Raw genomic sequence first — 27,818 nt, forward strand, 5'->3', positions numbered from 1 at the left:
TAGGCTTCCGTAATGGCAGAGCAGGGAGCCATTGTTAGGCCTCCTGTCGCCATAGCAGCAGTTGGCAGCCCTGATTGCATGGCAGGTGTGCCGATCTGCTACCAACCTCTAAGATGCAGCAATCGCTTTCGATCGCTGAATCTATGGGGTTAATGGTAGGAATCAGAAGTTCCTGCCATTACAGGTGGATGTCATCTGTAACATACAGCTGACATCCACCGCTGATGACGCCGGCTCAGTTCCTGAGCCGGCACCATCTTGCCGTCGGCTATGGAAGCCTTTCAGGCTCCGCCTCCAGACGTGGCCTGAACGGCTTCCGGGCTAGGAAGACCGGGAGACCAGTATTAGGCCTCCAGTTGCCATTGCAGTCACAGGAACTCCTGCAATTGCATTGCTGGGTGACGATGAGCTGCAAACAACTTAAATGCAGCGATCGCTTTTAACCGCTGCATTTAAGGGGTTAATGGCGGGGATCGAAGCTAATTTCGGTCCCCGCCATTACAGCCTGATGTCAGCTGTAATACATCGCTGACAAATGGCGATCATGGCACCGAATCAGCTTCCGAGCCGGTGCCATGCATTTGTTGTATGGATACGGCAAAATGCGGGAAGCACTAGCTTTCCATGACGTATCCATACGGAAAATGACGGGAAGGGGTTAAAGGAGTCCTCACAGCTGGCAGCTAATAAGACTCCTGAGGCAGCCCAAACCCCGGACTGTCCTTAAGACGGAGTCGAACTTCTCTTCCACTCCAGTAACCCAGACCTTTTTCCAGGTTTCTCGCCTAATAAATAAGGAGAAAGGACACTTTTTCTGGTAACTTTCCTTTAGAATATAACATTCTAGGCCCAAATCCTGCCCTTTAGTAGCCACACTGCTACAGGGGGTTTCCACTATTTTGGCACCACAATATCTCTTCAAACCTGACATGGTGCCTAAAATATATTCTAATAAAGTGGAGGCCCCAAAATCCTCTAGGTGCTGCTTTGCTCCTGAGGTCTGTGTTTCAGTCCATTATCACACTAGGGCCACATGTGGGATATTTCTAAAAACTGCAGAATCTGGGCAATAGATATTGAGTTGCATTTCTCTTGTAAAACCTTTTGTGTTATAGAAAAATATGACTTAAAACAGATTTTCTGCAAAAACTTTCTAAATGCTTTTGAATACTTTGAGGGGTGCCGTTTTTAAAATGGGGTGATTTATAGGGGTTTCTAATATATAAGTCCCTCAAAGCCACTTCAGAACTGAACTGGTCCCTGTAAAAATAGCCTTTTGAAATTTTCTTGAAAATATGAGAAATTACTGCTAAAGTTCTAAGCCTTGTAACGTCCTAGAAAAATAAAAGAATATTTAAAAAACAATGGCAACATAATGTATATGGGAAATGTTAACTAGTGACTATTTTGTGTGGTATTACTATCTGTTTTAGGCCTCATTTACACGAGCGTATTATACGCGCGTGCGACGCGCGTGCTTTTCACGCGTGTCGTACGCACCTATAATAGTCTATGGGGCTGTTTAGACGATGCGTGAATTTTGCGCAGCGTGAGTGCGTTGCGTAAAACTCACGACATGTTCTATATTCTTGCGTTTTTCACGCAACACGCACCCATTGACTTCAATGGGTGCGTGAAAACAACGCATGCCACACTGACGGTCCTGCGTTGCATGCGCGAAAATCACGCAAGAGCTGTCAAAAGGATGAATGTAAACAGAAAAGCACCACGTGCTTTTCTGGTTACAAACATCCAAACAGAGTGTCAAATTAGAGATGAGCGCACCGAACTTCACCGGGTTCGGCCGAACTCGTTTTAACCGAACCCGGCAAAAAATGTTCGGGTACGCGACGTCAGGAGACAGTCACTGCCCACGGTGCTGAAAGACTTAAACTGTTTCAGCACCATGGACAGTGACTTTCGATCACAATATACATATACGTGTAAAAAAAAAAAGAAGTTCTGACTTACCGATAACTCCCGGCTTCTTCCTCCAGTCCGACCTCCCGGGATGACAATTCAGGCCAAGTGACAGCTGCAGCCAATCACAGGCCAAGCACAGGCTGCAGCCAATCACAGGCTGCAGCGGTCTCATGGCCTGCCGCGTCATCCTGGGAGGTGGGGCCGGATGACAAGAGAGGGACGCGTCACCAAGGCAACGGCCGGGAGACCGGACTGGAGGAAGCAGGCAGTTCATGGTAAGTGTGAACGTCTTTTTTTATTCACAGGTTGGTGTAGATTGTGATCGGCATTCACTGTCGAGGGTGCTGAAAGAGATACTGCCGATCAGTTAGCTCTTTCAGCACCTTGGACAGTGACGGGCGTCGACTACCTCATCTCTATGATGGCGGCTGCGCGAAAATCACGCAGCCGCGCATCATACACGGATGACACACGGAGCTGTCAATTGCCTTTTGCGCACGCAAAACGCAGCGTTTTTTTGCGTGCGCAAAACGCACACGCTCGTGTAAATGAGGCCTTATAAGTAGATACATTCAAATTTAGAAAAATGCTAATTTTTGCTACTTTTCTCTAAATTTTAGTATTTTGCACAAATAAACACAGAATGTGTCGACCAAATTTTACCACTAACTTAAAGTACAATGTGTCACGAGAAAACAATCTCAGATTCGCTTGAAAGAATAAAAGCATCCTAAAGTTATTACCACTTAAATTGACACGACAGATTTGAAAAAAATTACCTGGTCAATTATGCGAAAAAAAGGCCCTAAGGTTAAAGAAAACATTAGAGGAACTCTGGGCAGACTTTCGGCGAGTGATGTCCAGTAATTGGCAACGTCAAATGTATGAGTCGCCCAATTGCCCACATAGCTGATTCTTATTATTATTGCGTTTTGCTCTCATTGTATTTTTCTTACATTTTTCATTAGGAAAGTAGCTGCACCTTATTTTGCTCAAGGGGGGGGGGGGGAATAAAAATGTATGCTTGATCTTCCTTCTCCACTTTAGCTGAGGGGACACACTACAGATGTGGAGACAGGGAGTGATGGTTATTGGGTGGGGTTTGGGGCTGGATTAATGTTATTACTGATATTACTCTGTATGAAAGGTATTGAATCCTGCATTTATGGTATAATACATATATTATGTGACATTGTCATATTGGCACACAGTGGCGTAACTACCGCTGTAGCAGCCATAGCGGGTGCTACGGGGCCCACGGCATTAGGGTGCTTATGCCGCCAACTGGCACAGCCCCCCCATGCCTGGTGGTGCCGCTAGCAGCCGCTATGGCTGCTACAGCGGTAGTGACGCCACATTCAATAGATGAACCGAGCGGCAGGTCGCTCATGTGCACTGCTGCTCCATTCATTCTTTATGGCAGCGCCGGAAATAGCCGAACGCTGCTCGGCTATTTCAGGTGCTGTAATAGAGAATGAATAGAGTGGCAGTGTGCATGAGCGACAAGCCGCTCGGTTCAAACGATGGATTTAGGACCCCCGTTCTCGTAAACAGTGGGGGTCCCAGCTTTCAGACATTCACCGATCAGCAAATTACCCCCTACCCTACGGATAGGGGGTAACTTCTTGTAACCAGAATACTCCTTTATTAACTAGGCTACAGGCTGCAGCCAATCAGACACAGGGACTGGATCTCTGCGCATGCCGGTGTGATGACGTCAGTGAATCACGCCGACCTACGCAAGGATCCCATCACGTTAAGGAGGCTGTGTAGAGCTCCTTTCCTCGTGGGAACGGGGCCTATGTGAGTATAACGTTTTGTTTCGGGGGCGCTATCTACAGGGGGGGCTGCATGGCACTACCTACAAGGGGGCTGCATGACACTATCTACAAGGGGGCTGTATGGCGCTATCTACAGGGGGCTGTATGGCACTATCTAAAAGGGAGTATGTGTACCACTATCTGCAGGGGGGCTGTATGGCACTATCTACAGGGGAGCTGTATGGTCCTATCTACAGTGGGGCTGTGTGCCACTTTCTACAAGGGGGCTGTGTGACATTCTACAGGGGGGGGGGCTGTATGGCGCTCTCTACAGGCGGGCTGTATGGCACTATCTACAGGTATGCTGTATGGCACTCTATGAGGGGGTTGGGGACGCTATCTACGGAGGGGGCTGTGTGGCAGTAACTACAGGGTGTGGCGGCGATATCTACAGGGGGGCTGTATGCCACTATATACAGGGGGCGGTATGGTACTATCTACAGGGGAGGTGGGGCACTATCTATAAGGGGGCTGCATCGCACTGCCTATGAGGGGGGAACTATCTACAAGGGTGGTGTTACACTGTCTACAGGGGGGGGTGTGGCAAAATGTACAAGGGGCACTATTTACAAGGGGAACTGTGTGTGGCACCTAGGCAGGGGTGTAATTCAAATTTCTAACAACAGGTTCCCTGTTTTTCGGACGAAGACAAGCAAGGGGGGGTTCACTGTGTTTTGCGGTGTATCGCGCCATTGAAAATAATTCTAATAATAAAACAATCATGATATTCCAAATACCCCCTACATTAAAGTGGATTTTAAATAAAGAAATTCCCTGTCCAGAATGTTTTAGTGTGGATTGCCACACTATTTATATAATTACATAAGTGTACAGACCTACCCACACATTATATTAAAGAGGCTCTGTCACCAGATTATAAATGCCCTATCTCCTACATGTTGTGATCGACGCTGTAATGTAGATAACAGTGGTTTTTATTTTGAAAAACGATCATTTTTGAGCAAGTTATGAACAATTTTAGATTTATGCTAATTAGTTTCTTAATGACCAACTGGGCGTGTTTTTACTTTTGACCAAGTGGGCGTTGTACAGAGGAGTGTATGACGCTGACCAATTAGCGTCATACACTTCATTGTTCCAGCCCATTGTTACAGTGTGATTGTGCAGTGAAAGAAGCTTGTATGACACAGATACAGCATCAGAACCAAGCTCAGTACATAAATACAACACCAGAACCAAGCTCAGTACATAAATACGCCAGAACAAAGCTCAGTACATATATACAATACCAGAACAAAGCTCAGTACATATATACAGCACCAGAACAAAGCTCAGTACATATATACAGCACCAGAACCAAGCTCAGTACATATATATATATATAGAAAGTCCACAGTCCAGCAGCACCAGTCAAAGTTGTGGATGGGTGCGCGCCCTGGGAGCTTGATCACTGCTCCAAATCCAAGTATAGTCGTCCAAAGACAGGCAGCACTCCAAGTTTTAGTGAAACTAAGCATCATGCTTGAAAAAGGCTCCATACGCTGAGCCGAAACGTTGCACAAGGGCTAAATAAAAGCAATTTTTTCACTAAAACTTGGATATATATATATATATATATTTGTGTGTGTGTTGAGCTTGGTTGTTCTGATATATATGTACTGAGCTTGTTCTGGTGCTGTATAGATGTACTGAGCTTTGTTCTTGTGCTGTATTTATGTACTGAGCTTTGTTCTGGTGCTGTATTTATGTACTGAGCTTTGTTCTAGTGCTGTATATATTTACTAAGCTTTGTTGTGGTGCTGTATATATGCAGAGCTTGGTTCTGGTGCTGTAATTAGATGCGGAGCTTAGTTCTGGAGTTGCATATATGTTCTGAGCTTGGTTCTGATGTTGTATATATGTACTGAGCTTTGTTCAGGTGCTGTATATATGTACTAAGCTTGTTGTCGTGCTGTATATATGTACTGAGCTTGGTCCTGGTGCTGTATTTATATGCAGAGCTTAGTTCTGGAGTTGTATATATGTTTTGAGCTTCTCTTTGGTGCTGTATATATGTATTGGGCTTGGTTGTTATGATGAATATAACTCCAGAACCAAGCTCAGTACAGCGACGTCAGTCCTCCTCCATCGGAACAATGCAGCGGTGTGATGACGTCATCGTATCGACTGCATCATCACTAAAGCGCCGAATGGCGAGGCATCATGTGCCTCGCCAGGGCAGCGCTAGTCAACTCAATTGTATCCGCGTCCTAAGGACGCAGATACAATTGAGTGCAGGAGACCGGACCGGTTCCGGCTTCCCGCTCCACCCGGTTCTGCGAAAATGCTGTCATTTTCGGTTGGATCTCACCCCTGCACCTAGGGGAGGGGGGTCCAGTCAAATGTTTACTATGGGGCCCAGTCTTTCCTAGTTACGCCCCGGTTGGCACGTCTTCTTATATTACTATGTAGAGGACAACATAATGTATTGTATACAATATGTATGACATTGTCGAGATATGATGCGTACTGTTTCTGTAATGTAAAGAAGTACAGATTGTTTGTTCATTTATCTGTTTTGAAAAACTTTTAATAAAATGTCGATAGTCAGTGTAGTTAGTAAAGGCAAAGCCGCATCCATGAAAAACGAGACATCGTCCTGGTGTTTGACTAGTACATGCGATCCGTGCTGACACCGCAGCAGCACACAACCCGACTGGCAGTGACAGAGGCCTGGCGTCTGCAATTCAGACCGTTGTGTACAAAGTCCGCGTGTTCACACACAGCAGGAGGACGGGAGTGGGAGCGGCGCTGGGATAAGAGCAGCACGGGAGCGCGCAGTGCGTGACGCGTATATACGGCTCAGTGCAGCTGGGAGGACTTCGCGGGAGGAGGGGATAGGAAGGCGATAAGGAAGCTCAGCTGCCTGAAGCCACTCGGGCTGGAATCTCCAAGCCTATTGTCTCTGGACATGGTCATAGCTGACCGGTATTCACAAGCAGACGGTTTCCTCCCGCTCTTCTTTTCATTGTTCTTATGGTAATGTCCTCGCTGTGATGATTACGTCTGGCAGCTGAATACCATTGCTGGCGAACACGGGACTGGATACTGCCTGCAACTCCCAAGGACGACGGATTAGAGGGAGCGACACAATCTCGGTGAAATTATCCTACACGTTTTGCTTCCGCTTTATTTTTTTGCCTTCCCACCTGGAGACTATCGTTCAGCGAAGGGTACAGTCATGTCGGGAAGCCGAGAAGAAGAGCGCCGCAAGCTGGCCGACATCATTAACCACTGGAACGCCAACCGGCTGGACCTGTTCGAAATCAGCCAACCCACCGAGGTAAGTGCCCCTCCCGAGGGAGGCTGCTGAGGCAAATGCCAGCGTTGTTCTACAGGCCTCACGTCTATGAGCTCAGAGTGTCCGGGAGCTAGGGGTGGCCACGCGGGCCGTGCTCGTGACCAGAGTGAATGACAGTCCTAAGCAGAACCGTCTATATGTAAAATATTGCTCGGAATGGGGGTGGGCATTCTTTTCTAGGTCATAATATTGTGCCTGGCACTGGTGATCTCCAGCAGGTGGTGGGAGGGGCTTCCAAGGCACCACCATCCAGCTGGAATCCCGCTCCTCAATACTTTCACACACCAGTGAATGGTCTTCGACTTTCTTTAGTCAACAAGTGTCAGTGCTCAGGTAGCAGAATTTTTCTAATGCAGCCCATTGTCTACATCTAAACAGCTTGTTGGCTATTTGTTTAAAATGGTTGGCCAGTGAATTGGGTCGTACATGGGAATATGGCGCTCTAAAGCGGGGTGTTTTGAGTGCGAGGGCCTCGTGCACGCTTCCGTTGGCAGTCATATGGCCGCTAATGATGGATCCGTGAAAAACTGATCGGCTTCTGTGTGCGCTCCGTTTCAACAGACCAAATGAATAGGATGGCAGAGACTGTTCCTGTCAAAATCGGACAGGAGTAGGTAGGACCTGTCATATATTTGTAGAACGGCCACACTGTTCCGATACGACAACGGAAGTGTGCGTGGCTCCACAAAACTCAGGACGTGACCACAAAATCAACGTAGTTGTGTACATGAGGCCAGAGTGATTTGTTAAACTCCCATCACCAATTTTATAAGAAGTTGCTTAGGAACATGTCAACCCTTTGAAGCCGTCAGTCCTGCTGACCTATTACGTAACGATTATTTTCCTGCTATGACTGTCATGTAGAAGGCAGCCTGACCGTCCGGTACGCAAGACCATTCCACAGTCCGACTTGTGTTCTTTCAGGTATTCTTCGCCTTGTAGTTCCACACACGGATACAGGGGTGCTTCGCTCCGGATAAACCCAGTCGGTCACCACGCTATATCTCCGAAGAGGGAACAAATAGTGCAGCACCCAATGGACTAAATTCACTTCATGCTTTTATTCCATATTTAGAGAAAAAGTGATACTTTAAAACATGATCCATCGCATGTGGCATGCCAAGCCCTCTAGCCCAACCCTGGGTTTCGACCTTCCAGCATCCTCTGGGGCATGTTAGGCGTGTACTTTGGAATTATTTAAATAGTCGCTGCAAACCAACACTAGCTACATAATTAATACACGTAAAAAAATATATACAAAATACATATATTACATAATAAATATCATCAGACTAAATACAACACTAGGAAGAATAGTGCAAAATAGACAAACAAGAGGGCAAACATTTGCACCTGTTACTGTTTTTACTTATTCTTTATAGCTGAATTACGGTATTTTTTTTTTACGGAAGAACTCTATAAAAGAGATAAAATTAGGTGCTTTGATGTATATTTCTTAGGGAAAGTAAAGTGTTCTTTAACAATACTTCAACCCCTTAACGACCGCCAATACGCCTTTTCACGCCGCTCTGACATAAGCCCGGCGCGGTTTTGGAGGGTGCTCCATCGGCAGGGAAATCGCAGGGTACCAATGGCTTCTATGGCAGAGGGGGGGCCTAACAAAGGCCCCCAGGTCTGGCATAACCTAGCAGGTGCCTGTCAGTTTGACAAGCAATAATATGCTGCAATACAGAAGTATTGCAGTGTATTATAAAAGCGATCAGCAGATTTCATAGTGAAGTCCCCCTAGTGGGACAAAAATAAAGTTATTAAAGTTAATAATAAACAAAAATCCCAAATAAAAAAAAAAAAATATCACTTTTTCCCTTTTTTATATAATACTTTTAATATGAAAAAGTGAAACGTTACACATATTTGGTATAACCGTGTCTGTGAAGACCCCACCTACAAAGCGATTACGTTATTTAACCCGCACGGTGTACGGCGTAAAAATCCATGCCAGAATTGCTGTTTTCTGTTCATCCTGCCTTCCAAACAAATTTGATAGAATGTGATCAAAAAGTCGCATCTACTCCAAAATGGTGCCAATAAAAACTAGAAGTTGTTTCTCAAAAAACAAGCCCTCATACAGCTGCCTCGGCGTAAAAATAAAACAATTCTGGCTCTTAAAACATGGCGACTCAAACAAATTTTGAAAAAAAAAAAGTTTACTGTGTATAAGTAGTAAAACATATAAAATCTATATAATTTTTGGTATCCCCACAATCGTAATGACCCACTGAATAAAGTTGTTGTTTATACCACACCGTAAATCTAAGACGCAGAAAAGGATGGCGAGATTTATGGGTATTTTCCATTACCCACACAAAAAAGTTAATCAATAAATTCTATGTACCCCAAAATGGTGCGATTAAAAAATACAATTTTTTCCCACAAAAAACAAGACCTTATACAGCAATGTCGACGCAAAAATAAAAAAGGTATAGCTCTTGGAATGCGACCATGGAAAAACGCAAAAGGAAGCTTGGTCATTAAAGAGGCTCTGTCACCAGATTTTGCAACCCCTATCTCCTATTGCAGCAGATCGGCGCTGCAATGTAGATAAGAGTACAGTTTTTGTTTTTTTAAAAACTAGCATTTTTGGTCAAGTTATGACCATTTTTATATTTATGCAAATGAGGCTTTCTAAAGTACAACTGGGCGTGTATTGTGTATGTACATCTGGGTGTTTTTACTTTTACTAGCTGGGCATTGTGAATGGAAGTGTATGATGCTGATGAATCGGCATCATCCACTTCTCTTCGTTAACACCCAGCTTCTGGCAGTGCACAGACACAGCGTGTTCTCGAGAGATCACGCTGTGACCTCACTCACTTCCTGCCCCAGGTCCTGTGTCGGACGAGCGAGGACACATCGGCACCAGAGGCTACAGTTGATTTTGCAGCAGTATCGGCGTTTGCAGCTAAGTCGATGTAGCTACTTACCTGCAAACGCTGATGCTGCTGCAGAATCAACTGTAGCCTCTGGTGCCGATGTGTCCTCGCTCGTCCGACACGATGCAGGACCTGGGGAAGTGACGTCACAGCGTGATCTCTCGAACGCGCTGTGTCTGTGCACTGCCAGAAGCTGGGTGTTAACGAAGAGAAGTGGATGATGCCGATTCGTCAGCATCATACACTTCCATTCACAATGCCCAGCTAGTAAAAGTAAAAACACCCAGATGTACATACACAATACACGCCCAGTTGTACTTTAGAAAGCCTCATTTGCATAAATATAAAAATGGCCATAACTTTGCCAAAAATGCTAGTTTTAAAAAAAACTAAAACGTTACTCTTATCTACATTGCAGCGCCGATCTGCTGCAATAGGAGATAGGGGTTGCAAAATCTGGTGACAGAGCCTCTTAAAGGTTTGAGAGGCTGGTCATTAAGGGGTTAAAGTGTACCTGTAAAGAAAAAAAGCTCTTATGTGTTCCTTTTAACAATAATAATAAACTTTTCAATATATTAGATTTAGCCTGCTATGCTGTTGTCTTCCCTTGTTTGCTGCTACTCCGTCTCCTCTGCTTCTGCAGTCCCCGCTCGTTGTCCGTTGGAGGGGGAGGCACCACGTTGACGTTCCCGAGCCTTCTCACACTAGGCCCTATTCACAGCACTGCTACTGACATCACTGTCCATATATGTATAGTGATGTCTGGAGCAGAGCGCTAGTAGAGGCCCTGCTCCACTACACTGGCTCTGTGGAAGCACTGTCTGATTGACCGCGTCCATTACTAAGGCGGGGCTTAGTGTTAGCCAGTGAAAATGCTAGCACTAACCCCCCCCCCTCCCATTATTAACCTGGTACCCATCGCCACCAGGGGTATAGGGAAGAGTCTAATAAAATCCATGGGGGGAGGGACCCCCCGTCATTTTTTTAAAATTTTTCTATTTATTTTGGCAAAACCATGACATGGGGTCTCCCATTTTTCATAACCACCTAGATACAATATAGCAGCAGCCTAGCGTTACCAGGGTGTGAAAGGCCCAGTTTTTGGGCTCTCCCAGCCTAATAATACCAGCCTGTGGCCGCCCTGGTGCACGTCCATCACTACAGATGGTTGGGTACTGGATCGTACTTGGCTATTCCGGCTACCCCTGCTGGTGGTGGGTACTGGGGTAATGATGGAGGGCTTAGTGTTAGCCTTTCCACCAGCTAACCCGAAGCCTCCCTTAGTAATGGACACTGTCAATCAGACGGTGGCCATTACTAAGGCAGTAATAATAAAGTTTAAAAAAACAAAACGCACACAGAATATATTTTATTGAAATAAACTCATTGAAGTAGTCCAACAACCAAACCTGTAAAAAACAAAACATTAGTAACACATAAAAAAACTTAACACACTAGCAACTCTGTCTCTTGCTGTGGCAGGTGGGCTCACACAATTTGCTCAAAATGTACACTAAGAACCTCCCTATTAGGCTGGGTTCACACGACCTATTTTGAGACGTAATGGAGGCGTTTTACGCCTCGAGTTACGTCTGAAAAAGCTGCTCCAATACGTCGGCAAACATCTGCCCATTACTTTCAATGGGTTTGCCGATCTACTGTGCCGACGACCTGTCAAAAGACGGTGCGTAAAATAACAGCCTCGTCAAAGACGTGCAGGACACTTCTTGGGACGTAATTGGAGCCGTTTTTCATTGAATCCAATGAAGAACAGCTTCAGTATAAGTCCGTAATGGACGCCCCCCAAAACGTGAGTACAAGTAATTACGTCTGAAATTCAGGAGCTGTTATCGTGTGCACATACCCTTAAAAGTCGCTTTAGCAGTAATGCATATTTATTTATGTTTAGTGGCATTGGGCTGGGTTCATACTGAGTATTTTGCAGGAGGAATATCTGCCTCAAATTCCGTTGAGGCAGATTTTCCTCTGCCTGCATACCGATTTTCGGTGCGTTTTTAATGTCAATGGGAGGTCAGAGGCGTAAACGCCCGACGATAGGGCATGTCCATTTATCCCGTGAGCCGGTTTTTCCGCTCGCGGGGAAAAAAAACGCCTCCGCCTACCATTGAAATCAATGGGAGGAATTTTTGGCACGTTTTCCGACGCGGTTTCCACGTCAAAAAGCGTGTCAAACTCCCTGTGGACTGGCCCAAAGTGTGCTGTTGCCATTTTCTTGTGTGAATCTATCTAAGCTAAGCTAAGCTATCTCTCGTTTTGACCGAACCCGGCAAAAAATGTTCGGGTACGCGACGGCAGGAGACAGTCACTGTCCACGGTGCTGAAAGAGTTAAACTGGTTCAGCACCATGGACAGTGACTTCCGATCACAATATACATATACGTGTAAAAAAAACAAGAGGTTCTGACTTACCGATAACTCCCGGCTTCTTCCCCCAGTCCGACCTCCCGGGATGACAATTCAGTCCAAGTGACAGCTGCAGCCAATCACAGGCTGCAGCGGTCTTATGGACTGCCGCGTCATCCTGGGAGGTGGGGCCGGATGACAAGAGAGGGAAGCGTCACCAAGGCAACGGCCGGGAGACCGTACTGGAGGAAGCAGGAAGTTCATGGTAAGTATGAACGTCTTTTTTTGATTCACAGGTTGGTGTATATTGTGATCGGAACTCACTGTCGAGGGTGCTGAAAGAGTTACTGCCGATCAGTTGGCTCTTTCAGCACCTTGGACAGTGACGGGCGTCGACTAGCCTCATCTCTATGATGGCGGCTGAGCGAAAATCACGCAGCCGCGCATCATACACGGATGACACACGGAGCTATCAAATGCCTTTTGCGCGCGCAAAATGCACACGCTCGTGTAAATCAGGCCTTACTGTGTGACCGGTATAATGGCTGTATCACGGGCTAGGAAGTAGCTATCTGCATAATATAGGTATCGTTGGAATTGTAGTGAAAGGCTCCATTCAGCTGTGCAATTTAATGATTTTTAAGCAAGGTCATTGGGTGTACGTCTTAAACCTACAAAAAAAAATAATAATTTCGAAGTCTAAGTTAAGACCCAAGCGAAATAATGTTTTAAGCTGGTAAATCCAGTATGATTCCCTCATGTATTGGCTCATATAATTATTATTATTTTTTTAATGTAGTTTTCTCCTCGCCAGTGATTCTCAATTATTTCTATCCTGTAGAATTTTTGGACCCTTTAGGGTGTTTATTATGGACCCTTTCATTATGTGCAGACACACTGGTCCGTCTTGCCCTTTCTGATGTTGTTGCAGTTCTCTGCCATTCTCGGTTTCAGTTTGCGAGCTGTTCTTCCTATGTACATCAATCCACATGGACAGACTAAGGCCTCATGCACACGACCGTAAAAACTCCCGTTATTACGGGTCGTAATTACGACCGCTAATAACGGGCTCATAGACTTCTATTGGCGACGGGTGCCTTCCCGTTTTCTCACGGGAAGGTGCCCGTGCCGTTGAAAAAGATAGAACATGTCCTATTTCAGGCCGTAATAACGGCACGGACAATCCATAGAAGTCTATGGAGCTCTCGTAATGACGGGTGGCTACATGTGTGCACCCGTCATTACGGCAGCGTTGCTAAGCGACGTCAGTAAATAGTCACTGTCCAGGGAGCTGAAAGAGTTAACTGATCGGCAGTAACTCTTTCAGCACCCTGGACAGTGACTACCGATCAGTATAAACCTGTAAAAAAATAAAAATAAAAGACGTTCATACTTACCGACAACTTCCTGCTTCCTCCAGTCCGGTCTCCCGCCCGTTGCCTTGGTGACGCGTCCCTCTCGACATCCGGCCCGACGTCCTGGATGACGTTTCAGGCCATGTGACCGCTGCAGCCAATCACAGGTCAATCACAGGCTGCAGCGGTCACATGGACTGCCGCGTCATCCAGGGATGTCGGGCTGGATGTGAAGAGAGGGACGCGTCACCAAGACAACGGCCGGGTAAGTATGAATTTCTTAAACTTTTATTACAGAAAAGGCTGTCCCTTCTCTCTATCCTGCACTGAGAGAGAAGGGGCTGCCGATTAGTGCAGTGCTATTTTGCCGCCAAAAACGTGCTCTAAATACGGGTGCAAAACGGGTGGAATACGTGTGACACCGGACCCGTATTTACGCCAGTATTTACGGGTGGGAAAAATACGGTCGTGTGCATGAGGCCTAACATATAGATGACATCCTTTGTGTCACGTGATGAAGTGGTTGATGTAATATCTTCTCCCTTTTAACGTCAGAAAGTTTTATATATACCTTTTTAATGTTATGCCCAACTTCTCTACATGTAAAAAAAATGGAATATCACAGCACCAAATCTGTTTATATGGGTGCAAGCCTCAACGGAACCTGATCCAAAGTCCTTTGATGTAATCCAAATAGAGAGACGAGACAGCACATCCAAAAAATGAGGAATTTATTCACCCAAATATGCAACATTTCAATCCAATAGGATCTTTCTCAAGCATCTGCTTGAGCGGTCCTGCTCGACCGTTTGCACTACGTTGTAGATACGCTGGACTAATTCGATCGGTTTTTATTTCATTTATTTTTTTAATTGGTTAACGAGGGTTGTGCGGGGGAGTTTTTTATTTGATTAATGTATTTTCTTAGGGTGTGTTCAGTGCGGTTTTGCCACATCTTCGCCATGCAGCAAGAAAACCGCATTGAAAAAATTGCCGACAAACACATTGGATAGTGCATGTGTATTCCACATTGTGGGAAAGAGGCGACAAAACCGCACTGTGAACAGGGCCTAGGGGTGTATTCACACACAGTTTTTTGCAGGCAGAATATCTGCCTCAGAATTCGATCAGGCATTTTGGTGCAGATTTTTCAACTGCCTGCACCCTTATTTTTTTTTTTTCTCCCGCGGTTTTCTTGGCAGTTTTTGCCTGTGGCCATTGAAGCTAATGCAAGAACCAAGGGAAAAATGCCTCCGAAAATATTTCAATGGGAGGTCAGAGACTGAAGGAAACACGGCTTTCTTTTTTTTTTTTTTTTTTTTTTTTTTTTAATTTCGTTTTTTTTCCCGGCAAGCAGTCAAAAGCCACCCAGAAAAAAAAAAAACGCCTCTGCCTCCCATTCAAATCAATCTGGGGAGGTTTTGGGGGTTTTATGGTGCTGATTCCAATGCGTTTTCTGCATCCAAATCAGCGCCAGCAAGCTCTGTGTGAACTGAGTTATATCTGTTTTTTAATACTTTATTACCACCTTAGTAATGGCAGTTGTCTGTTTGACTACGTCCAGTACTAAGGCAGGGCTTAGTGTTAGCCAGTAAAAAGGCTAGCAGTAAACCCCCATTATTACCCCGGTACCCACCGCCACCAGGGGTATCGGTAAGAGCCCGTTACGACAGTACCCGACCATCTGTAGTGATGGTCGGGCATCAGGATGGCTGCAGGCTGGTGGTATTAGGCTTTGGAAGGGTAAAAAAACAGTGGCCCTTACCACCCTGGTAATGCTAGCCTGCGGCTGTTTTATAGTTTCTGGCTGGTTATGAAAATGGGGAGGACACTCACACTCACACTCACACTCACACTCCGAGCGGGGCTGCGGTTGTGTAATACAGCCATTGCCCCGCTCCTGACATCTGTGTGCCCGCGGTCCAAATGATGTGACGCGGTCGGCGCTACACTGAGTGGCAGCGCCAGCATTGGAGACAGAACATGGTGGGTGCACTGCAAATCTATCAATTAGTGTAGCACAGGCTGCATCACCCCGTGCTGACTGCATCCACGCTTGCCAGGAGCAATGTGATGGCTGTATTGCACAGCCGCAGCCCCGATCTAATGGCGGAGATCAGAGAAACCTCTGAATGCTGCGATCAAAGCGGACCGTGAGCAACGGGAACCGTTCACTAACTGTGCGTCCATGCTACATCATCGAATTTATATTTATCCCCCGAGCCTGCTGTATACTACTGTATGCAATATACCCCCCAACGCTGCCCTCCATGCAGTATAATGCCCCCTGATGCATCCCTCCACGCAGCCCTAATAGTGCCTGATAAAAATAACATACGTACTCTCCTAACCCCCCCCACCCCAGTGGAGGAGATCCCTCAGGTTTTGGCCCTTCCCAGCCTCATAATACCAGCATGCGGCTGCCCCAGTACCTGTCCATCACTACAGATGGTCAGGTACTGAATTGTACCTGGCACGTCCCAGCACCCCCGGTACTGGGGTAATAATGGGGGGGGGTTAGTGCTTGCCTTTTTGCTGGCTCGCACTAAGCTCCGTCTTACTAATGGATGTTGTCAAACAGACAACGGTCCTTATCAAGGCGCTAATAAAGTATTAAAAAAAACCACAAGAAAATGTTTTTATTGAAATAAACTCTCCCACGCAATCCTCATTAACTATTTTATTTAAAAAATACGAATGTAGATCACAGTAGTCCACTGACTCTACGACATAGTCCAATAGGTCCTGTGGAACCTGCAGAACAAAAAAAAAATATAACGTTAGGCGTCAAGCACACTTCAGTGAAATGCTTCAGTGTACGACAGCACCCCTGGAGAGACATCCCATTCGCTGGACAGGAACCCATATGATATAAAAAAGGACACCCCTTTCCACTCACCATCAGGTTTCCTGTCCTCCGGATGGGTTTGTCCTGTTGGAAAAGCACTTCTCCCTGGATTGCAGACCCCCTAGTTGGTTCTTACCATCCTGAGCACCCCTAGGGAAACCCCATTCATATGTCTCCTCTGGAGAGAGCAACCTTAAGCCTGGGGTAGGTACTCTCTCCTTTACCGGTCCATTACTTCCCTCATTGGAGATGGTTCAGGTCCCACGGGGACGTCCCTCTTGAGGGACATCGGTTCTCCGCTCCCTTGAGCTGGTATGCATGTCCTGGCGTTGGTGGCTTCCAACGCGCTCTTGCGAAGCTCCCGGTCGTGGCGGCGCGTCCCTTACGGCGGGTGACGTTCCCAGGTGGTGGTGGTTCTGGCGGCCCTATCTGTGAGGAGGGGCTTCATGGCATCTGAAGCCGGGGGCCTCCCCAGCCAGGCCAAGGCCTATTTAGGCCTGCACAAACTGAGCCACAGTCTCCAGCATCTCTTTCCACAATGGAAACTACAGGAGAAGCAGGAAGACTCATTGACTGCTCGGATGCCACAAGATCCTCTAGTTTGGTACTTGAAGAGTTGGCAAAACCTACATAGGGTAAGAAAAAGCCCCCCCTTTTCTTTCTTCCTCATAACACTGTTCCCTTCTCTTGTGCATATGTTTTAGGTCAGGGAAACTCCTAGAAAGAAATTGGAAAAAAAACTCGTAACAAGGAGTGCGCAGTTTGTAGTAAACTAGCACCTATCTATAATAAAAGACTACGCCAGATTTGTTTAGACAAAATAAGAGTCTACAAGTCTGGCGTCGGGTATTAAAGGGGCTGTCCAGGAATTCATTTTATTTATATTTTAACTTAATTGGACCTATTTAAGTACATTTCCAATATAATGTCTGTTTACCTGTGGCAGCATTACGGTGTTCTGATCTGCCGTCATATGACCGCACCGAGAGTAAATTTTTCATTTCCTGTGATGTGATCTGTGTCTTTGCTCAGCCAGCACTTCCGGCTGAGAAAGGCACGGCGTATCATCAACTACATTTACAGGCAGTGGGCCGGGCGGATGTTTCATGAGCTACAGAGATCCGCCTCCTCTGGTCCTGCCGCCTGTAAAGAACGCACCATGTCTCTACACAGCAGGAAGTACTGGCTGAGCAGAGACACGGAACATTGTCTCATTGTACACACATCCTCCCATCTCTGAGTTCCCGCACTGCCTGCCTGTCATCTCCCACGCCACCGTCCCCCTCGCAGAGCTGCCCTCGGCGGCGGCACACCCCCTGATGGTATATACAGTTGTTACAGGGGTTATATAAATACAGGGATGATGGGGCCATCGTTGCTGTGTGATTATTAACCCCTTCCCTCTTTAGCCACTTTTGACCTTCCTGACAGACCCTCATTTTTCAAATCTGACATGTTTCACTTTGTGGTAATAACTCCGGAATTCTTTTACCTATCCAAGCGATTCTGAGATTGTTTTCTCGTGACACATTGGACTTTGTTACTGGCAAAATTTGCTCGATATGTTCAGTATTTAATTGTGAAAAACGCCACAATTTAGCGAAAAATTTCAAAAATTAGCATTTTTCTTAACTTAAATGTATCTGCTTGTAAGACAGGCAGTTATAACACACACTTGTTGCTAATTAACATCCCCCATATGTCTACTTTAGATTTGCATCGTTTTTTGAACATCCTTTTATTTTTCTAGGACGTTACAAGGCTTTGAACTTTAGCAGCAATTTCTGACATTTTCAAGAAAATTTCAAAAGGCTATTTTTACAGGGGCCAGTTCAGTTGTGAAGTGGCTTTTAGGTCCTTATATATTAGAAACCCCCAAAAAGTCACCACATTTTAAAAACTTCACCCCTCAAAGTATTCAAAACAGCATTTAGAAAATTTCTTAACCCTTTAGACTTTTCACAGGAATTAAAGCAATGTAGAGGTGAAATTTACAAATTTCATATTTTTTTGCAGAAATGAATTTTTAATCCAATTTTCTTTATAACTCAAAGTTTTACCAGAGAAATGCAACTCAATATTTATTGCCCAGGTTCTTCAGTTTTAGGAAATATCCCACATCTGGCCCTAGTGTGCTACTGGACTGAAGCATCGGCCTCAGAAACAAAGGAGCACCTACTGGATTTTGGGGCCTTATATTTATTAGATTATATTAGGCACCATGTCAGGTTTGAAGGGCTCTTGCGGTGCCAAAACAGTGGAAATCCCCCAAAAGTCACCCCATTTGGGAAACTACACACCTCAAGGAAATTATCTAGGGGTATAGTGAGCATTTTGACCGCACCTAAATGTTTTGCAGAAAGTATTGGAAGTAGGCCGAGAAAATTAAAATCGACTTTTTTTTCCCCTCCTCATTTCCGCAAGAACTGAAGGAGAAAATGCGCTGCAAAATTGGTAAAGCAATTTCTCCCGAGTAAGACAATACACCGCGTGTGGTCAAAAACGGCTGTTTGGAAACACAGCAGGGTTTAGAAGGGAAAGAGGCCATGTCACATTTGCAAATCACCCGAGGGGACAAAACAACAAACACCCAACAAACTCCATTTAGGAAACTACACCCCTTGAGGAATTCATCTAGGGGTGTAGTGAGCATTTTGACCCCACAGGTGTTTCATAGAATTCGCAGTGAAAATAAAAACAATCCCTTTTCAATAAGGGTATGTGCACACACACTAATTACGTCTGTAATTGACGGACGTATTTCGGCCGCAAGTACCGGACCGAACTCGGTGCAGGGAGCCGGGCTCCTAGCATCATAGTTATGTACGATGCTAGGAGTCCCTGCCTGTACTGTCCTGTACTGTAATCATGTTTTCAGTACGGGACAGTTGTCCTGCAGCGAGGCAGGGACTCCTAGCATCGTACATAACTATGATGCTAGGAACCCGGCTCCCTGCACTGAGTTCGGTCCGGTACTTGCGGCCGAAATACGTCCGTCAATTACGGACGTAATTAGTGTGTGTGCACATGCCCTAAGACGTAGCTTTAGCAAATGTTTTTTTTTTTTTTCAACAAAGGAAAAAAAGAACCCAACATTAGTAGAGCAATTTCTCCAGGGTACGACAATACCCCATATGTGGTCATAAACTGCTATTAGGGCACACTGCATGGCTCAGAAGGGATGGAGCGGCATTTGGCTTTTGTAGTGCAGATTTTGCTGGATTGGTTTCTGGGTGCCTGTGGGACCTAAACATTGGAACCCCTCCCCCCCCCCCCAGAAGTGACCCCATTTTGGAAACTACACCCCTCAAGGCATTTTTTTAAGAGGTGTAGTTAGCATTTTCACCCCATATGTCTTTTCCATAAATGATTGCGCTGCGGATGGTGCAAATTAAACCTTTATATTTTTCCTTAGATATGCCATTTCAGTGGCAAATATGTCGGGCCCAGCTTGTGCCACTGGACATACACCCAAAAAAATCTTAAAAGGGTTCTCCCGGGTATGGCGATGCCATATGTGTCAGTAAACTGCTGTTTGGGCGCGCTGTAGGGTTCAGAGCGGAGGGAGTGCCATTTGGCTTTTGGAGGGCGGATTTTACTTGGTGGTAGTTTTGTTTGAGTATTGCTAATGTTTCAGTTTATAATGTGGTGGCATATGTAAGCTGGGCAGAGTACATCAGGGGCATAGTCAGGTGGTATAATAATTGGGTAAAAAACAAACAAAACATAAAATAATCCATAGATGTGCGTTACGCTGTGACGCAATCCTTTCTGCACAGGTCGGTGTCACACTGATAAATGTCCTTCCTTATCCCCCTTTTGTTCCACACTCCGCACCTTTTCAGTTTGGGGAATTTTGCTGGCAAAGTGTTGTCCTGGTATAACAAGGGTGCCGTCGCTTCCAGCAGATATGTTTGGGCCCAACCCTTCCAGGTTCCCTAAATTGAGGGCCTTGTTAAATCGCCTCTTGAAAGTAGAAGAAATGTTCCCCTCGGACCTGCTCAACTGCATATTTTTCTTTTCTGACTTATTGGAGCCTTAACTAATTAAATTTTTTCATAGACGTAGTGGTATGAGCTGTAGTTATTATTGGTACCATTTTGGGGTACATACGACTTTTTGATCACTTTTTAACCTATTTTTTGGGAGACCGGGTGACAAAAAAAAATCTATCCCAGAAAGGTTTTTTTTGTTTTTTTTTTACAGCGTTCACCATGCGTTATAATTTATGCTAACTTTATTCTGCGGGTCAGTACGATTCCGGCGATACCTAATTTATAGCACATTTTTTTTATGTTTTACATCGTTTTGCACAATAAAATTACTATTGTAAAAAGAATGTATTTTTTTTCTGTTGCTAAGTTGTGAGAACCATAAATTTTTTAACTTTTTTGTCGAGCGAAGCTGTATGAAGGCTTGTGTGTTGCGAGACAAGCTATAGTTTTATATACGTGCGACTTTTTGATCACTTTTTATTCCAATATTTGTAGGGCAAAGTGACCAAAAAACGAATTCTGTTAATTTTTTTTTGTTTTTTTTGTTTTACGCTGTTCACCGCGTGCAATAATACTTTTATAGCTCCGGCCGTTAAGGTCACGGCAATACCAAATACGTATGGTTCATGTGTTTTTTTTCAATAATAAATAAGTTGATTGTGTTATTTTATTACTTGAAACTTATTATGTTTTCAAACGTTTTTGGGTTTTCACTTTTTTTTAGACATTTTTTTTTCAAGTCCCACTAGGGGACTTGAAGTCCCAACTGTCTGTTTTTGTTTTTTGTTTTTTTTTCTAATACATTACACTACCTATGTAGTGCAATGTATTAGATCTGTCAGTTATTCACTGACAGCAAGCCAATTAGGCTTCGCCTCCCGACGGGGCCTAATCGACTTCCGTAATGGCAGAGCAGGAGGCCATTGGGTCTCCTGTTGCCATAGCAGCAGTCGCCAGTCCTGATTGCCTGTCAGGGCTGGCGATCTGCTAAAATGCAGCGGTCGCTTTCGATCGCTGCATCGAAGGGGTTAATGGCAGGGATCGGAGCTCGCCCCGGTTCCTGTCATTACAGGTGGATGTCAACTGTAACATGCAGCTGACATCCACTGCTGATGACGACGGCTTAGCTCCTGAGCCGGCGCCATCTTGGCAGCTACGGAAGCCGTTCAGTGTCTGTCGCCGGGCAGGTCCTGAACGGCTTCTGTGCTAGGCAGACCGGGAGGCCAATATTAGGCCTACGGTTGCCATTGCAGCCACCGGAACCCCGGCAATTTCATTGCTGGGGTTCAGATTAGCTGCAAACACCTTAAATGTAGCAATCGCGTTTGAGCGCTGCTTTTAAAGGGAATGTGTTGCATTAAACAATTAGTGTGTAGGTGATTAAACATTGTTCTAATTTTTTTATTTTTTTTTCACGAGTCAGGAAATATTATAAATTAGATTCTAATTTATAATATTTCCCAGCACTGGTCACTAGATGGAGCAATTTCCAAAATTGCAGCATTGCATGTGGTAAAGCAACCAATTTGCTTTATGCTGCAAAATTGGAAAAAAATCCCTCGCTCTAGTGAGCTCTCAGAATCCCCCCCTCCTTTATCCTGGCTAGTGCCGGGAGAAACGAGGGGATTGAACGGTCTAACCTCCTACACTGTGTCGCCATTTTTTGAGCTAACACACAGTGTAGAAGGTTTACATACACTAGTAAACACACACTGAAACACGAACATACATAGAAATCACTTACCTGCCGCCGCCGCTCCCTCCGGTCCGTCCGCTCCGTCTGCTGCCGCTGCTCCAAGTTCACAAGTCCGGAAGCCGCGACCGCAAGTAGTAATCTTACTGTCCAGCCGCGACTTCCGGTCTACAGGAAAATGGCGCCGGACGGCGTTAAGTTCAACTTGGACTGTGTGGGAGCGGCGCATGCGCCGTTCCTACACAGACGCCGTACACCATAGTGGATGGAACGGGTCCCGTTCGCATTCACTATGGGACTGCAGCTGCCGTATTCCATGTCTCTATGTGTCGTTAATCGACACATACAGAAATGGGAAAAAAAATGGCAGCCCCCATAGGGAAGAAAAGGAAAAAAATAAAAAAAATAAAGTTTTTTTATAAAACACTAACATCAAACTGATATAAAAAAATTTTTTTTGGCGACACTATTCCTTTAAGGGGTTAATGGCAGGGATCGAAGCTAAGACAACCGCTGACATCCGGCGATGATGGCTTCTGAGACGGGATACGGCAAAATGTGGGAAGCACTAGCTTTCCATGACGTATCCATACGACAAATGTCGGCAAGGGGTTAAGGACATTGTAAGGGTAGAAGTTAAAAATTCCATTAACTCTCTAAGAAAAAAGAAGGCTCAACCATCCACTTCTAGTCAGATTAATTTATCTGCTTTTTCTGGTGAAGAGCTTTTTCAGTTAGGAGAGCTGAGCTCTTCAGATAGTACCTCGGATGGAGGATGAAAAAATGTGTTCTTAGCAGAAGATGTCAATCAGCTCCTTTAAAACTATAAGCGCAATGATGAATATTGAGGACCCGAAAGTACCCCCTTCTGTACAGGACATTATGTTCGAAGGCTTGGTCCAAAAAGCAAAGAAACTTTCCCCTCCATAAGAACATAACAAGTCTTATCAAGAGGGAATGGAAAAACCCAGATAGAAAGTTGGTATTCCTTAAAAGGAAATATCCATTTGGTGGAGAGGTCTGCAGAGATTGGGATAATGCCTCTAGACTTGATGGTCCCAGTGGCAATAATATATAGGAAGAGTGATCTTCCCTATGAGGATATAGGTTCCTTATCCGATTCCATGGATAGGAAGGCAATTAACTTAAATGGGCGTGGGAAGCTTCTGCATGGGCTTTTAAGCAAGACTACAGACACTTATGTAGCTAGGTCCTAAAAATATGGCTAGCACAATTAGAGCTTCACATTAGAGACCAGACTCCTAGAGAACAAATCCTCTCCTCCCTTCCAGTATTGTCTAAGGCAGCAGATTTTCTGGCCGACTCCTTGTAAGATTCTGTGCGCTTCTCTGCCCGATCAGTTGCCCTCTCAAACTCTGCTAGAAGGGCTATCTGGCTAAAATCCTGGAAGGACACTGGTTCAAAAGGGAAATTATGTAATTCCCTGCTTTGGAGATTTTCTATCGGGGCCCCCTCTATATGACCTATTAGCGAAAGCATCTGATAGAAAAAAGGGGTTCCCTACACAAGGAAAGCCAATGGATTCCTTTAGTCCCAAAAGGTTTATTAAAAAAACCTAACCCCAAGGGATGGTAATTCAGGGTCTCTAAGTTCCCTAAAAAGAACAAGGGCTTCCTTTTACAGGCCTCAAAACGACCCCAAGAACAGACCACCAACAATGATGCCAGAAGATCCATGGTGGGGAGAATTTGGATTCTTTCCTACGAAGACCCCAAAGAATCTATAAAAACAAGGTGTTGATTCAGGTCCCAAGTACAGAAACAGGCAAAGGCTTTTATTCCCCTCTTTTTTCCTTGTGAAGAAACCGGAAGGAAAATACAGGTTCATAATAAATTTAAAAAACTAAACTCCTACTTGACCTACAAAAATCTTTGCATGTAGAGCATTTCCTCAACCATAAATCTCCTCTCCAAGGACTCTGATGGCATCACTGGATCTGGAGGATGCATATTATCATGTACCAATATGCAGTCCTCACCAGAGATATTTAAGGGTAGCAGCCTGGATGTCATGTGTATTCAGAATCCTGACACTTCTGAATCTTTTCTGTGAGATTTCCAGCAAGGGAAACGAAATCTCGTTTACCTCGTAATCTCGCGAGATTACGCGTGGCTTGCTGGAATCTTACAGAAAAGATTCAGAAGTGTCAGGATTCTGAATACACATGACATCCAGGCTGGAGGTCATGTATATTCATTATCAGGACACTTGATTAACGTTAATGTCTGTATGTGGCTGCACGTCGTGTTCTAGTAAGAACGCGATGCTGCTGTGTAAATGAATGGAGAGAAGTGTATGACGCTGACTGGTCACTGATTGGGCAGCGTCATACACTCTGTACAATGCCCACTTGGTCAAAATTAAAAACACGCCCACTTGGGCATTAAGAAACTCATTAGCATAAAGCTAAAAATCGCTAATGTGGTTTAAAATAGATCGTTTTTCTAAATAAAAAGCATCACTGTCACCTACATTACAGCGCCGATCCCCTTATATAGGAGATAGGGCACTTATAATGTGGTGACAGAGCCTCTTTAAAGAGGCTCTGTCACCACATTACAAGTGCCCTATCTCTTACATAATGACATCGGCGCTGTAATGTAGGTAACAGCAGTGTTTTTTATTTGGAAAAACTATCTATTTTCACCAAGTTCTGAGCGATTTTAGCTTTATGCGAATGACTTTCTTAATGCTCAACTGGACGTGTTTTTTTAATTTTGACCAAGTGGGCGTTGTGGAGAGAAGTGTATGATGCTGACCAATCAGCGTCATACGCTTCTCTTTATTCATGTATTCAGCAATTGGTGAACAACTGAGGATCACTATGTGCTGTCACATACACCCACGTTAACGTTACTGAAGTGTCTTTGTAAAGGATCTGCCAGGCACAACTTCTGTGTATACTCCCATAGGTAATCAGTCTGCACCTGAGTCCGTGTCTCTGAGACTGACTATCTCCCACCACTCAGGATGGCAGGCTTAGGAGTGGGAGAGCCTATCGCAGCCTGGCCAGACGGAGCTAGCTCCCGCCCTCTGTCTATTTATACCTGCCTTTCCTGTTCCTCCTTTGCTTGTGATTCTTCTCGTGTGGTTTCCTGGCCCAGCTACAGCTTCTGTCTATTTGATCCTGCTCCATACTGACCCTGACTTACTGACTACTCTCCTGCTCTGCGTTTGGTACCTCGTGCACTCCTGGTTTTAACTCGGCTCGTTCACCATTCTTGTTGCTCACGGTGTTGCCGTGGGCAACTGCCCCTTTGCTTTGTGTTCCCTTGTCTGTTTGTCTTGTGCACTTACTGAGCGTAGGGACCGCCGCCAAGTTGTACCCCGTCGCCTAGGGCGGGTCGTTGCAAGTAGGCAGGGACAGAGTGGCGGGTAGATTAGGTCTCACTTGTCCGTTTCCCTACCCCCGGCATTACAGTCTTGACAGTGAAGACATCACCTCCAACCAGGATGGGATGTCTAGTCACAATCCCGACACTTCAGTAATGTTTGTGTGGGACTTAAAGCACAGCACATCGAGATCACGTTGTGCTGTGATTTACAGCGTGATCTCGTGAGATTATGCTTGCTGTGCTGTAAGTCGCACACAATGGCTGGAGGTGATGTCTATTCACTGTCAAGACACTACAGTAACGTTAATGTGGGTGTATGTGACAGCACATAGTGAACAACTCAGGATCACTATGTGCGGAGTACATGAATGGAGAGAAGCGCACGTAAAATTTGCCAAAAATAAGTAATACATGCCGTGTGAACCTGTCAACTGAAGTCATTCACCACAGTCTTCCCTCTTGGGTTTCATCATTCTTAAGCGGGACAATTATCAGGCAGGCAAGCGTTCATATATCGCTCGTTGCCGATAATGGCCCTGTGTAAACAGCAGATGAACGAACAAACGCTAAGGTGGGAAGTATTTAAAATAAAATCATAATTTTACATGTTTTCTTATGTTGGCCACCAGAGGGAGAACTCCCTAGTATTTCGCAAGGTGAAACCGGCAAAACCACTTGATCCACAGCTGCTGTAAATGTGGGAGGGAGGCTCACCCCCACCCTATTCTTGACTACAAGCCAGGAAGAGGTTCTAAAAATTGCCAAGCAATTTCCAGCTGCCATTTTGAGAGTGATTTTACAAATGCTAGCTGGCAGCAGCTACAAGACATGCCAAAAGCATAAGAATGATGAAAGTTGGGGCTGTGGCTTAGAACTGGAAGGGAGAGGACTTGCTACAGCGAGGCTCCGCCAGCACTGAGCTAAATCTCTGGCATACTCAGATCCAGAACTGCAGGCAGAGAGGCAGACCATTCTGCTATACTCTCCATTGGCTGAAGGACATTTTGAGACCTTGAGGGTGCAGATTGCTTGTCCGGTGAGTCGGGGCAAAATAAAAGGGCTGGATCCCCGGTCTAAATTTTGAAGAGGCTCCCAACTGCAGTGCCCTATTCCCCCTGTGGCTAAGGGCGGATGCCCTGCATTGGAAACTGACTGAGGGTTCCACTACATCCTCTTTGCCCGGGGATTTCACTCCTAAGCTACCAGGGGGAGACACATTCTGTCTGCGGCTTACACAGGCCAAGAAGTTGGGGCCCAGTGGAGGGAAAGGATCAGCAGACTAAATTTTACAGCGGTCTGCGCAAACAGTGGCCTACTCCCTCCCATTTATGTGGAGGCATAGAACACCGGCTAATCCGTCTGCACCCAATATCTGTGCCTGCCTGCACCATTGTACTTGTGCTTTACAATAAATATATATCTTGTTCATTGTCAGAGATACTATATAATTTACACTTGGAACTGCTGATTGCAAGCTATCGCCATCTAGTGGACACTTATTACAACTGACGGACAAATCCACTTTGTAGCAATCCAAATCTACTATACAGCGGCTTGTGATTCCAAACTGTGGGAGCATGACAATTTTCGGTCAGTTTCCCTGTATCGTGCTGCTCACTCCTTTCGAAGTCCTGCGTAGCTAATGCATTAACTTTGTGATGAGCATCTCCCGTTGAGTGCCCTTGACAAATTGTTGTGACTTCTTCAATATCCTTTTACTCTTGCTAACCGCCAACATTTCCGCATACCAGTTTCGGCAATGCAAGGCTAACTCACGGAATGCCATGACGAAGCCTCCATCAGCGACGGCTGTGGCCAACCTTAACTTAAAGGCTTTGCTAGAGACTCTCCTGATAAGGGTCTTCCACTCAACATTCCACTGCTGCTTCCACTGACCATCCTCCTGTTGACTCTGAACCGACTCTAAGGGTATGTGCACACGATAACGTCAATTACGGCTGAAATTACGGAGCTGTTTTCAGGAGAAAACCGCTCCTGAATTTCAGACGTAATTGCTCATACTCGCGTTTTGCGAGGCGTCTATTACGGATGTCATTTGGAGCTGTTCATTGAAGTCAATGAAAAACGGCTCAAATTACGTCCCAAGAAGTGTCCTGCACTTCTTTGACGAGGCTGTTATTTTACGCGCCGTCTTTTGACAGCGATGCATAAAATTACATGTCGGCACAGTACATCGGCAAACCCATTGACATGAATGGGCAGAAGTTTGCCGACGTATTGGAGCCGTGTTTTCAGCCGTAATTCGAGG

General features: G+C 45.3%; 1 protein-coding gene across 26 annotated transcripts in view; it reads left to right on the plus strand.

The window, feature by feature from the left end:
- The first annotated feature begins 6,522 nt into the window (after positions 1-6,522).
- AFDN (afadin, adherens junction formation factor) overlaps positions 6,523-27,818 on the plus strand; it is a 529,325-nt gene continuing 508,029 nt past the window's right edge. For 11 of the 26 annotated variants that reach the window (XM_075862614.1, XM_075862630.1, XM_075862615.1 and 8 more), the window contains exon 1: positions 6,523-7,026. In XM_075862614.1, coding sequence (XP_075718729.1) covers positions 6,925-7,026 — 102 coding nt within the window. In that variant the 5' untranslated portion in view covers positions 6,523-6,924. The remainder of the gene's footprint in view (positions 7,027-27,818) is intronic. The other 15 variants (XM_075862627.1, XM_075862628.1, XM_075862629.1 and 12 more) reach the window with 3 other exon arrangements.

The sequence above is a fragment of the Rhinoderma darwinii genome, chromosome 4 (genome assembly GCF_050947455.1).
Source record: "Rhinoderma darwinii isolate aRhiDar2 chromosome 4, aRhiDar2.hap1, whole genome shotgun sequence".
In the NCBI taxonomy this organism is placed as follows: Eukaryota; Metazoa; Chordata; class Amphibia; order Anura; family Rhinodermatidae; genus Rhinoderma; species Rhinoderma darwinii.